The sequence below is a fragment of the Leucoraja erinacea genome, chromosome 17 (assembly GCF_028641065.1).
Source record: "Leucoraja erinacea ecotype New England chromosome 17, Leri_hhj_1, whole genome shotgun sequence".
NCBI lineage: Eukaryota > Metazoa > Chordata > Chondrichthyes > Rajiformes > Rajidae > Leucoraja > Leucoraja erinaceus.
The window spans coordinates 21,212,977-21,226,077 of NC_073393.1; the positions used below are offsets into that span (position 1 = coordinate 21,212,977).

The 13,101-nt window shown below is 46.5% G+C and overlaps 1 protein-coding gene across 2 annotated transcripts in view; it reads left to right on the forward strand.

Annotated features, from left to right (window-relative positions):
- ces2b (carboxylesterase 2b) overlaps positions 1 to 13,101 on the forward strand; it is a 52,149-nt gene that overhangs the window by 9,158 nt on the left and 29,890 nt on the right. For both annotated transcript variants that reach the window (XM_055648803.1, XM_055648804.1), the window contains exons 6-13: positions 579 to 683; positions 2,498 to 2,602; positions 4,087 to 4,221; positions 5,100 to 5,174; positions 6,274 to 6,418; positions 7,617 to 7,766; positions 11,237 to 11,309; positions 12,036 to 12,208. In XM_055648803.1, the coding sequence (XP_055504778.1) occupies positions 579 to 683; positions 2,498 to 2,602; positions 4,087 to 4,221; positions 5,100 to 5,174; positions 6,274 to 6,418; positions 7,617 to 7,766; positions 11,237 to 11,309; positions 12,036 to 12,208 (961 nt within the window). The remainder of the gene's footprint in view (positions 1 to 578; positions 684 to 2,497; positions 2,603 to 4,086; positions 4,222 to 5,099; positions 5,175 to 6,273; positions 6,419 to 7,616; positions 7,767 to 11,236; positions 11,310 to 12,035; positions 12,209 to 13,101) is intronic.

Consider the following 13,101-nt stretch of genomic DNA (forward strand, 5'->3'; position numbering starts at 1 on the left):
TAGTCTGTGTTTGGCCCAGATCCTTCTAAACCTATCTTATCCATGTACCTGTCCAAATGTCTCTTAAATGTTGTAATAGTACCTGCTGCAACTACCTTCTCTGGCTGCTCATTCCATACACCCACCACCCTTGGTGTAAAAAAAAGTTTCCATTAAATCTTTCACTGCTCACCTTAAATCTATGTCCTCTGGTTCTCGATTCCCCTACTCTGGCAAAAGACTGTGCATTCACCTGATCTATTCTCCTCGTGATTTTATTTCTTGGAGCGCAGAAGGATGAGGGGTGATCTTATAGAGGTGTATACTGTCTGCTCAACCTCTCCCTATAGCTTGGTCCCTAGAGTCCTGGCAACATCCTCGTAAATCTTCTCCGCACCCTTTCCAAATTCTCTATACTCAGCACTGATGAAGGCCAATGTGCCAAGAACCTTTTTGATCACCATATCTACTTGCGCCGCCGTTTTCCATCTGAAACCAGTAGCCTCAGAGCCGCTGTAACCACCACCCCCTGCACCTCCCCAGACTAGGGCAGGGGTCTGCCGGTGAGTCCCAGCTGATGCCCCCTGTTCTTTCTGCAGCTCGTTTCTCCGCTGGCCTCTGGCCTGTTTCACAGGGCGATCTCGGAAAGTGGCACCGCATTACTGCAGGGCCTTATTAGCAGAGATCCAATGTCATCAGCTCAGGTGAGTTGACTTCTTTCTAAAGTCGTCAATCTACAGCTTTCCGGTGTGAAAACTTCACATCGAGTTCAAACACCTTTAAAGAACCAGGTCATAGAAAGAGTTTCATTGTTCTGTTTCAGGACTTTTGACAATCAAACACTCTTGGCACAGAGTCACAGAGCTGTGTAGCACAGAAACTGACCCTTTGGCCCAATTGTCCATGCCAACCACGATGGCACTCTGGGCTAGTGCCCCTTTGACCAATAGCCTCTACAATCTTTCAATCCATATATCAGTCTAAATGTCTATTAAAGGTTGTAGGTATAAAGAGGCAGGGCTTGAAAACCAACATGACTAAAACATTGAAGTTAGACATGAAGCGCTGGAGTAACTTGGCGGGTCAGGCAGTATCTCTGGAGTAAACGAATAGGTGACATTGAGTTACTCTAGCATTTTGTGATTAAGGGTCTCGACCCGAAACACCACCCATTCCTTTTCTCCAGATATGCTGCCTGACCCACTAGAGGGCCTGTCCCACTTTCCCGAGATATTCACAAATTCTCCCGAGTTTTCCCCTTGATTCAAACTCGCAGAATGTTCGTAACGAGTCCGTAGGAGTCCGTAGATATATCATAGCCGCTCGTTATGCCAGCCGTAGGTACTCGGGGCATCAGGTAAGTCGGGACTTTTTTCCAGCCTGATAAAAAATGTCCACGAGTGAAAAATAGCCCCTATTTTCTAAATGGTGAGAAAATTCGGAAACCACAGATGCAAATGGACTTGGGAGTGCTGGTACAGAATTTGCAAAAACTTAATTTGCAAGTCAAATCGGTAGTAAGGAAGGCAAATGCAACATTAGCATTTATTTCCAGAGGAATAGAAAATAAAAAAAAAGGATTTAATGATGAGGCTTTATAAGGCACTGGTCAGACCGCCAAACTATTGTCAGCAGTTTTGGGTCCCATATCTGAGGAAGGATGTGTTGGAGCTAGAGAAGGTCCAGAGGAGGTTTATGAGAATGATCCCTGGAATGATTGAATGGTAGAGTACACTTGATGGGCCGAATGGTCTAATTCTGCTCCTGGGGGGGGTGCAGCACGATGGCAGGCTCGCCAACAGTCTGTCTGCCTTTTCGTTTTTGTTGTTGTTATTTTAGTGTGTTTTAAAAGTTTGTGTTAATGTTCCCTGGTTTGTTTTATGTGGGGGGCGGGGTCGAGGGAAATTTTTTTCAATCTCTTACCTTGCCGGAGATGTGATTGTTTTCCGGATGGTACCTCTGGTCGCTCTGCGGCCTAACATCATGGAACTGCAGGCCTTGCTCTGGACTGACTTTGAGCCCCTTGCCTGGGATCGACGCTCCAACCATGGCCTGCGGATTTCAACATCGCGGAGCTCGCCGTCTCGGGTAGAGAATGATGGCGGGATGCTCCAGTCGCAGAAGGTTTCGACTAGCCCAAACCCGGGGTAGATCGCCCGGCACGGGGGAGCTGAGATTCCCATCGATGCAGGAGCTTGATCGCCCCGACGCTGAGGGCCCGCCACCAGTTACGAGAGCCAAGATTGTCCCGTCAACGGAAGGCTCGAAGCCCCCGACTGCGGGAGAAATAGAAGGGAAGAGATTGAACTTTTTTTTCGCTTTCCATCACAGTGATGAATGTTGAGGAGTCACTGTGGTGGATGTTTATGTTAAAATGTATTTTGTGTGTTTTGTTGCTTTTTAACGGTATGATTGTATGGCAAATCAAATTCCTCCTATGTTGCAAAACATACTGGGCTAATAAAGTATTATTATGATTATTATGATTATAACTTTTAAACTGTTAATTCTGGTGCAGCTGGTGGCCAACAAGACGGGCTGTGGCATGGACACTTCACAGGAACTGGTTAACTGCCTGAGGAGCAGGTCGGAAGAAGAGTTTGTGAACCTCACCAAAAGCAATGTAGGTGAAACCAACTGCGTTAGGTTCTCACACTGTGAGTGTGTCTGTTGCATTGTCTTAGGTAACGCTGCTGGCCACAATGGTCTTGGGATCAATGGTTCTTGATTGTCACATGCACCAAGGTAGAGAGAAATTCTTTCATTGCATAGTTCAGTAAATTCAAAGTACATGCACGTGCAGATGCAAACTCTCACACTCACTCTCACACTCACACTCGCATGCATACACACACTGCAGGGGTGGTGGTGGAGACAGGTACAAGCTTAAGAGGATTCGGGATAGGCACATAGATATGCAGGGAATAGAGGCGTATGGATCACATTCAGGCAGAAGGGATTAATTAAAACTGACATCATGCTCAACACACACATGGTGGACCAAAGGCCCTGTTTCTGCTCTCTGTTCTTTAGTTTAGTTTATTGATGGTCACGCGCCCTGACGTACAGTTTTGGTGTTTGCTAACCAGTCAGCAGAAAGACTGTACATGATTATCATTGAGCTGTCCACAGTGTACAGATACAGGATAAAGGGAATAACGTTTAGTGTAATATAAAGTCTGATTAAACTCAGTCCGAGAGTCTTCAATGTAAATCTGGATGTGTCCAAATGTTTCCTCCCTACCATGAGAATGATACTTCAAAATAATCCATTGGTTTCCGAGAGTTTTTGGATGTTGTGTGATCTTTCTCTCTGACCGACTGTCTTGCTAACAGAGCTCCTGGAAGGACAGGCCCACAGGTAACTGATCTCCTGGCTCTGGAACCGTGTGTGCATCCACCACATATCTGAACTCTTTCACAACTGTGTTCCTCACACTATTCTGCACTGACCTTTACTTTACTTTAGCGACACAGCTTGGAAAAAAAAGTCAGATTACAGCCCAGCAGAATTACTATTGATTCCTCTAACTTCAAGTAACCCTTGCATCCCCCCCTCTCACACCTGGTCATCGTGCTAGTTTCACTGCCGTCCGGTTGGGTTTTGCTGTCAGTATAACTCGTCATCACCTACCCCACAGCCAACAATGGACCATTGTGGGCTCCATCATCGCTGTATATCTTTCATTCATTTGTTCTATATCTATATATCTCACCATCTATATCTCGACCTGAAACGTCACCCTTTCCTTTTCTCCAGAGATGCTGCCTGATCTGCTGAGTTAAGTTATGTCTATTATCTTTTTCAACCAACAACTGCAGTTCCTTCCAACACATGAAAATAAGGGTGTACACTACATCACGCTACACACTGGAGACAATTTACAATTTGCAGAAACCAATTAACCTACAAACGTGTACGTCTTTGTGGTGTGGGAAGAAACCAGAGCACTTGGAGAAAACTCACACAGTCACAGGAAGAATGTACAAACTCTGTATAGACAGCACCCATAGTCGGGATCAAACCCAGGTCTCTGGCGCTGTGAAGCAGTAACTCTACCACTGTGCCATTGTTTTAAGCCTTTTTCTCTTTCTGTTTCCCACAAGCTGATCGTACCTATAGTGGTGGATGGAGTGTTCTTGACCAAAGAAGTTGATCAACTCCTTGAGGCAAAGCAGTTCCACATGGTCCCGTATCTGTTGGGAGTCAATAATCATGAAGGTGGCTGGCTCTTGGCTCAGGTGAGATCAAGTTAACCTCAATGAAGGAAATCGCTCGGAAACGTTGACCCTCCCTCTGTCTCCACAGATGCTGCCCAACCCGCTGAGCTCCTCCAGAAGTCTAACAACAGGTCTTTGTGACTCCAGATCTTTCTTAGCCTGATGGTTTGGGTTTGGTGGGCCGGATCGGAAATGCCAGCTGTGGTTCTAGAGAGAGCGTGCTGGAGATGGGCAAAGTTGGGCCGGTTGGCACAGTGCAAGCCAGCTGTGCTGGTGGCCATATCTAACATTTTGCGCAGAAGTAACATGGGAGATGTGAGGGGAATCCTTCCCTTCCAGTGATATGTGGCTCTGGCTGGGAACTCTCCACCAGGAGGCATGGGGAATGGATTCAGTCGGGGCTTTTTAATGGTACTGAGTAGGCAGCTGAGGGAGGGGCTGGGAGGAATGGGTTGTATCTGCTATACCTGACACCAGCATAATTGGCTAAATGTCGTGTGTGTGTGTGTCCCTGTCCCCTCCTTCGGCCCATCGAATCCGCGCCGACCAGCGATCAACCTGTACGCACAACCTACAACCTACATCATTGGAATGTGGGAGGAAACAGGAGCACCCGGAGAAAACGCAGGCGGTCACGGGGAGAATGTACAAACTCCATACAGACGGCACCCGAGGTCAGGATCGAACCTGTGTCTTTAGTGCTGAAAGGCAGTAGGTCTACCACGGCGCCACCGTGCCTCCATGAATAGGACCAGTTCCTTGACCCCACTTATAGTGAGGTTGATGGGATCCATGCTCACTGGATCTCTCCCTGTCAGTGTGGATGGGCAGCTGAGTGCATGGATCTATAAATTATGGATGTAGGCACAAGCATTCTCACTGCTGTATTTTCTCAACAGTTCGTGAATCCGCCTGGCTGGCAGGAAGGAATGGACAGAGAGATGGTTGAGAAGGTCATCAGATCCGCAAAGCTGGTGAGTTTCTCTCAACCCCCACTCACCTATTGGGATGAATTCCTGCAAATGTCTTCAGTCTGTTAAACTTGGGGCAGACGTTGACCATGTTGGAAGGTAGACACTAAGTGCTGGAGTAACTCAGTGGGTCAGGCAGCATCTCTGGAGAAAAGGACCAGGTGACATTTCGGGTCGAGACCCTTCCTCAGACTCCCCGGGATTACCAACGCTTCCACCACCGCCAACCTTCGCCGTCTCCCCTGAAAAATAACAGTCTGAAGAAGGGTTTCTCTTCCTTGTCTCCAGAGATGCTTCCTGACCCGCTAAGTTACGCCAGCATTTTGTGTCTATCTTCAGTGTAAACCAGCGTCTGCAGTTCCTTCCTACACAATTTGACCGGGTCACCACCTCTCCCACCATTGACATGGGAGGGTTGTGGCTGCACAGAGTGATGATGGAGTGTATGGTCACCGTTTCAACAAGTCAGAACGAGCTGCCAGAGGAGGTATTCAGAGTCATGGTGTCATACAGCATGGAAACAGGCCCTTTGGCCCGACTGGGCCATGCTGACCAAGATGTGGAAGGGCATGTTTCCATGTTGTATTGCTCTATGACTGGAGGAGTTTCTTGTTTCCACTAGTGGGAGATCCTTAAACAAGGGGTATAGTTACAAGGGGATGTAAGGTGAGAGGGGAAAGATTTAGGAACCTGAGGGTGACACACAGGGTGCTGGGTATATGGAATGAGCTGCCAAAGGAGGTAGATGAGGCAGATACAATTGAAAATATATTTGGACATGAACCTGCATAGGAAAGGTTTAGATGCATTACCAAAGCAGATGCTGGTTCAGAAATAAGGAAGCTGCGTGTTGGAGTAAGTCAGTGGGTTGGGCAGCATCTGTGGAGATCATGGGTGGGTGACAACAGACACTGAAGACGGGTCCTGACTTGAAACATCACTGTCCATGTTTCCCAGGGGATGCTGTTTGACCTGTTGAGTTACTCCTGCACTTTGTGTTTATTTTTTACCCCAACATTTCAATACCCTGACTGGTGATGGCCAGTGTATAAGCGCTTGCGGGTCTGACTGTCTCTGTGTTACTTCCATTCTCTGAGGATAGCTGCCGCTGGAGGATGTGGAACAAGTCCTGGATGAATACTTGGGAGACACGCAGGACAGGACTCAGATCCGGGACCTACACCTTGAGCTGCTGGGAGACTTGTTCATGGTGTTGCCAACTATCCGCACTGCAAGGTTATGCCGAGGTATCAGATCCAAGCAAATAACCCCAAAAACCCGTGCAATACAGCTCTCGGGGGCAACATCTTCCACTCACAGGTGGTCCATACCTGGGAAGAGCGAGCCATGGTGCAATTTTAAAGGGGTTATAAATTTATCCCAATAATTCTTTATTAAATGTGTATTATATCTATGTGGATTGTGTTACAGGCCTGTTAAGGGCCCTTTGGCCCACCGAGTCCGTACTGACCTTATCTTGCACACTAGGGACAATTTTACAACTTACAAAAACCAATTAACCGACAAGCCTGTACGTCTTGGGTGAGTGCCTGGAACATGCTGCTGGAGTGGTGGTGAAGACAGATGTATTGTAGAGACTTGTAGAGAGGCACATGCATATGGAGGGATCTGGGTTGTGTATGGGCAGAGGAGATTAGTTTAACTTGGCATCATTTTGGCATGGACATTATGGGCCGAAGGGCCTGTTCCTGTACTGTACTGTATACAGGACATAGAACAGTACAATACAGGAACAGGATCTAGGGTCCACAATGTCCATGCCGAACATGATGCTGTTAAACTAATTTCCTCTGCCTGCAGGTGATCCGTACCCCTCCATTCCCAGTGCATCCTCAGCCCCCACCGCCCGCTGTGTAAAACACACCCGGATATGCCTTATTTCACCCATGTGACTCCCTGACCAGATTAACCCCACTCCCCGGGTCTCAGCTTCTGGGTTAGGGATCTCTCTGCCACCTACCCCCACCCTTTGTGCCAGAGAGTTCCAGACCCCCTTGAGTACTATGGCAGAGCAGTTGAGTTGCTGCCTTACGGCGCCAGACACCCGGGTTCGATCCTGATCTCGGGTGCTGTCTATACGGAGTTTGCACGTTATCCCTGTGAGCGTATGGGTTTCCTGCGAGTTCTCCGCTTCCTCCCAATTCCCAAAGACGTTCAGGTTTGTAGGTTAATTGGTTTCTGTAAATTGACCCTGGTGTGTGAGATAGAACTAATGTGATCAGGTGATTGCTGATTCGGTGCGGGCTCCACGCCTGTGTCTGCGCTGTATCTCTAAACTAAAATCCTTTTTTCTACTTTGCATTGATGGATTTTGCTCCTTGACTCTCAGCACTGATTCCTCTTCCGCGGTACAGAGGACCTGCCTCAGACTGCCCACACCCCCTGCCGTTCCAGGCACTAATCCATCTTGCTGCCCTTCCACAGATGCGGGCGGCCCGGTGTTTCTGTATGAGTTCCAGCACAGCACCAGCATCGTCCGCCTCGGCCGGCCCGACTTTGTGAAGGCTGACCACGGAGAAGAGATCGGCTACGTCTTTGGTGCTCCCTTCTGGGACGGAGACGTGGTTTTATCAGGTGAGCCCAGTGCTAGTAGATGGGACTTCCTCTCTCAGTCGCACGCTCCACTTTCCTCCCCAGCAAAGCACAATGTGTCGGAGGTAAACTCAGCGGGAAGTGTTGGTCAGCATGGATGGGATGGGCCGAAGGGTCTGTTTCTCTGCTGTCTGCCTCTGTGAGTGTTCCAGCACACTCCTGATTCTGCCTGTCCCGTTTACTTTCCCCCGAACTCACCTTTCTTTCACCTTGAACATTACCCCACCACCTTCCCTCCCTTCCCCTGATCACAGGCCCTTCTCTCCTCCTGTGACACACTCGTACTCAACGTCAACAAGACCAAGCAACGTTAGGTTTAGATTAGATTTAGTTTTGTTTAGATTTAGGTTGGATTGAGTTTGGTCTGATTGATTGAGATTATAATTGTTACATTTACCGAGGTTCAGTGAAAGGTTTTTGTTTGCGTGTTGGCCAGACGACAATTATGTCCACAGCGTATAGATACATGATGAAGGGAATAACGGTAAAGTCCAGTAAAGTTCGATTACAGGTAGTCCGAGGGTCTCCAATGAGATAGATGGTAGTTCAGGACCGCTATCTAGTGGTGATAGGACGGTTTAGTTGCCTTATAGCAACTGGGAAGTAACTGTCCCCAAAGACAGCTATAAGATCTTTGACTGTCCCTGAATAGGAACTGATTGTTGACTTCAGAAAGGGGAAGTTGGGAGACCAGGTACCAGTTTTTATTGGTGAGTTGGTGGTGCAGAGAGTTAGCAGCAAAGATCTTATGCTCTAAGATCTTTCGTTAGCAGCTTCAAATTCCTGGGTGTTAACATCTAGGATGGACTGTCCTGGGCCCAGCACATGAACGCAACCATGAAGTAGGAATGTTACAAAATGTTGAGATTTTAAAAGTCAAGCCTGTAATTTATCCCATCAGATAAAGCATTAAAGTAACTTTAATTTGATGCCTAATTCACTTTCATATCTTCAGTATTTTAAAAGTTATGGTCATTTTCATACTCGGAAATTAGCATCTTGTTCCCTATTGCTTTTCCATTGACTTAACACAAAAGCGGTGATCAAGGACAGTCAAAAGCCCATAACTTTCTTAAAAATTAAGAGAACAATGAGATTTTCAGTTATTATAGATTGAAGCATTCTGAAACAAATATGAAACGTTTTACTTGGATGACCTGAAGTTAAAGCATATAATTACTAGTTACCTAATTGTAGCTAATTACAAAATTGACCGTTGTGACGGAAATAGTAATAAACACACAGACTGCCTTGATAATTCAAAAATGTGATGTTCTCACGATCAGAACATTAATTTTATTGTATTATATGATGTAAGTCCATAACAGATAGGTAAAGAAATTACAATTTCTAGCAAAAGACCAAGTCTTTATGGAGAAGATCAGTTGCTAACTGGTACATTGGTATATCATAATCAGTAGCATCATCATACTCCTCAGATTGTAACTAATAAGCAACTCTGTACACCTTGTTTTTCCTCAACTTTTCAATTTTGGCATTATAGTTTTTAGTCTTCTAACCACGCATGACATGCCTTTCTGCCCACTACTTTCCCATTAAGAATGTCCTGTAGATCATCACATTTGTAGTGGTCCAAATTTGAATAATCTAAATGAGTCTCTTTTGCTGGGCATTTGGATTGACAATTTTGCATTTCTTCTTCGGAGACATCTGTTTAAAATGTAAAGGAAAAAAAAACACTGAACCGAATTAACAGAAACAAGTTATTATTTGCAGTTTTAGGAAAAAAAATGATAAAGTTAAGATAAACACTAAAACAAATAGTAAATACCCAACAAAAAATTCATATTTTCATGAATCTAAACATCTATCTATTTCTTAAGAAAAGGCTAACTTTTTAAATAGCCAAAGTATCCAAATAATAAATAACAAACTGACCCCATTCACACAAGAATTCACAATATAACATGATTTTTAAATCTCACTTTGTCATGAATTTATGCCAAATGGAAGGAATTTATTGTTTAATTCCCATAAATTAATCCAGAAACATCCACTCTCAAGATAATCAAAATCATTATTTTTTGCACAATTACTTGTGACTATTTTTGACAATACATCTGGATATTTAGTATGAAAATATTGATCATGGATAGACAATAACACAAAATATAGATGATTTAGATGTTATGACATGATTGTGCAAACAAAACCAAAAAATGAATTATCTTGAGAGTGGATGTTTCTGGAATGTAATCGATTGGAATGTTGCCGGTGCCATAAATGTAAGCCCATATCGGCAGGCAAGACATGGCACGGCAAAGATGTGGGCCTAAATAACATTTTCGTATCATAAGATTAAAATGAAACCAAACGAAAAAGCAGAATAATATGTTAAATAAATGACATACCTTTTGTTTTGTCCTGATATTGTGATCCGTGTTGTTGAAGAAATTGAAGTCGTTTTTAGTCGGGTTTAAATTTAAATTCTGCGATGAAATCGTCCAGCAATTTTTTTATATTAAAAAATAAAACCTACGAACGGAAGCCTGAATGATTTTTCTTCATCAGCTAGCAGCCCGAGAGGATATCCCTCTCCGATAATCAATGCAAATCTGCATTTTAATCCCCCCCCCCCTTTCAAAGATTCCCCTACCCTGGGAATTAATGTCTCCAAAAACTCTTACAACATTTGACAAACATATTGCAGAAAGTATCCTGACTGGTTGCATCATGGCCTGGTTTGGCAATTCCAACAGGACCACAAGAGTCTGCAGTGAGTGGTGGACTCAGCCCAGTCCATCATGGGCACAGCCCTCCCCTCCATCAAAAACATGGACACCAGGCGCTGCATCAAGAAGACGTCATCTATCATCACGGATCCCCACCTTCCAGGCCGTGCCCTCTTCTCATTGCTACCGTCTGGCAGGGGGTACAAAATCCTGAAGTCCCACAGTGAAGATAGACAAAGTGCTGGAGTAACTCAGCAGGTCAGGCAGCATCTCTAGAGAAAATAAATAGGTGATGTTTTGAGTTGGAACCCTTCTTCAACAGTTAGGTTCCGACCCAAAATATCATTTATTCCTTTTCTCCAGAGACGCCGCCCAACCCGCAGAGTTGCTCTAGCATTTTGCATCTACCTTCGGTATAAACCAGCATCTGCAGTTTCTTCCTGAGCCTGAAGTCCCACACCGCCAGGTTCAGGAACAGCTACTTTCCTGCAACCATCAGGTTCCTGGACCGACCCGCACACCCCTAATCCCACCTCCGCAACAGAACACTACTCTTGTAAGGACTTGCTAAATATGTTTTTGAACCAATGTCTTGTTTTTCTTCATAATGTCTTCCTTCTTTTGGAACTTTTATGTGTAATGTATTAATAGTTTATGTTCTTGTGTGTTGTCTGAGTCTTTGTGCCTGTGATGTTTTGGCAAGCAGCATTTCCACTGTACTTGTGCAGATGACAATAACCTTGAACGTGACTCTTGCAGAGAACGTCACGGCAGAAGAGATGGCTTTAAGCAGAACTGTGATGAGTTACTGGGCCAACTTTGCCAAGAACGGGTAAGAGACACCACGAAGGGTCAGACAACCGTTGGCTCGATTCGTCTGTGCCAACCTCGATGCCCCGTCTAAGCCAGACCCGTTTGATGGGGTAAAGTAGCAATCATTGAACTGCTTCGATCCAGCTCCCTGCCCGGGCACCTACACACAGATACGCTTTCCCTCTCCACCCTACCACTGCCCCTCAGTATCTCAACTCCCATGAACTCTCTGAACCCCAAGGTTTTACAGAAGCCATTTTTTTATCCCGCAAACCTGCGTGTCTTTGGAATGTGGGAGGAAACCGGAGCAGCCGTGAAAACCCCACAGAGTGAATGCGTAAATTCTGCACAGTCAGCACCCATAGTCAGGATCAAACCCGAGTCTGTCGCGCTGTGAGGCAGCAACGCCACTGCTGCACCTCTGTGACACACACTGTTCTGTGGGGACGGGTGTCGGTTTGGGAGTTGATGTGGTTTCCCCTGGGTGGACTTTGTCACCCGTACCCTCGCAGAGTGAGCTGGGAAAGGTGGTGGGGTGGAGGGTGGGGGTGGGAGATGGTGGTGTGTGGGGGGGGCGCGGGAGGGGGTGTGTGAGGTGGGAGAGGGGGAGTGGTGGGGTAGGAGGGAAAGTGGTGGAGGGGATGGAGTGGGGAGGAGAGAGAGTAAAGGGGGTGGGGCTGCCGGTTTAGTGGGCTGTGATCTCGGTGGAATGAACGCTCACTAACGTTTGTGTTATTGGTGGCAGGGACCCGAATGGTGAGGGGCTGGAGTTGTGGCCGGTCTACGGCAGGAACGAGAGCTACCTGCAGCTGGACGTGAGCCAGAGTACCGGGACCCAGCTGAAGGAGCAGCGGATGAGGTTCTTCATCGAGACCCTGGGCTACGGCGTGGGGTCGGAGAGGGAACAGCCCCAGACAGGTGACACAGAGCACCGGCAGGAACTGTAGCCTCCAGTAACCACCTCTGCTCAAATCAACTAACCCTCTCTGGGCCTGACTACAATTGGGATCTCGGTGTCGCACGGACAACGCAGCCATCTTGTCGGGCAAAATAAGGAACTGTGGGAAACGAGGGAAGGGAGAAGCCACTCCGAACCGTTTAGACCAACACACAAAGAGCCGGAGAAACTCAGCAGCTCATGCAGCATCTGCGGAGGGAATGGACAAATGGTGAAGAAAGGCCCAACGTGAAACGTTGTCGGTCCATTCCCTCTACAGATGCTGCCCGACCTGCTGTTTCTCCAACACTTTGTGTTATTCTGACGATTCCAGCATCTGCAGTTCCTTGTGTCTACATTAACTGGGTTCCTTTCCCAAAGATGCTGCCTGACTAGCTGAGTTCTTCCACCCGTTTCTGTTTTGGTTTCAGATTCCATCTTTCTGCAATTTTAGCAGTGTGTCATCACCTGTTTCAGAGTTGATTGCTGATTCAGCGTGAAAACAGGCCCTTTGACCCAACATGCCCTATCTCCACTTCTCTGCATTTGGCACATATCCCTCGAAACCTGTCCTATCCATGTACCTGTCTAATATTCCTTAAATGTTACAATTGTCCCTCCCTCAACAAACCTCCTCTGGCAGCTTGTTCCATACACCCATCACTCTTTGTGTGAAACAAGTGTTGAAGGGAGGCTCAGATGCCACCACTGTGTGGAGCCGTCTGCTCCCTACACTACACTAGCCGGTGGAGCTGCAGCCTCTCGGTGCCAGAGACCTGGTTTCGACCCTGACAACGGAGTTTGCATATTCTCCCTGTGACCACGTGGGTTTCCTCCTGGTGTGTGTTTGTAGGTTCACTGTCCCTCTGTAAAT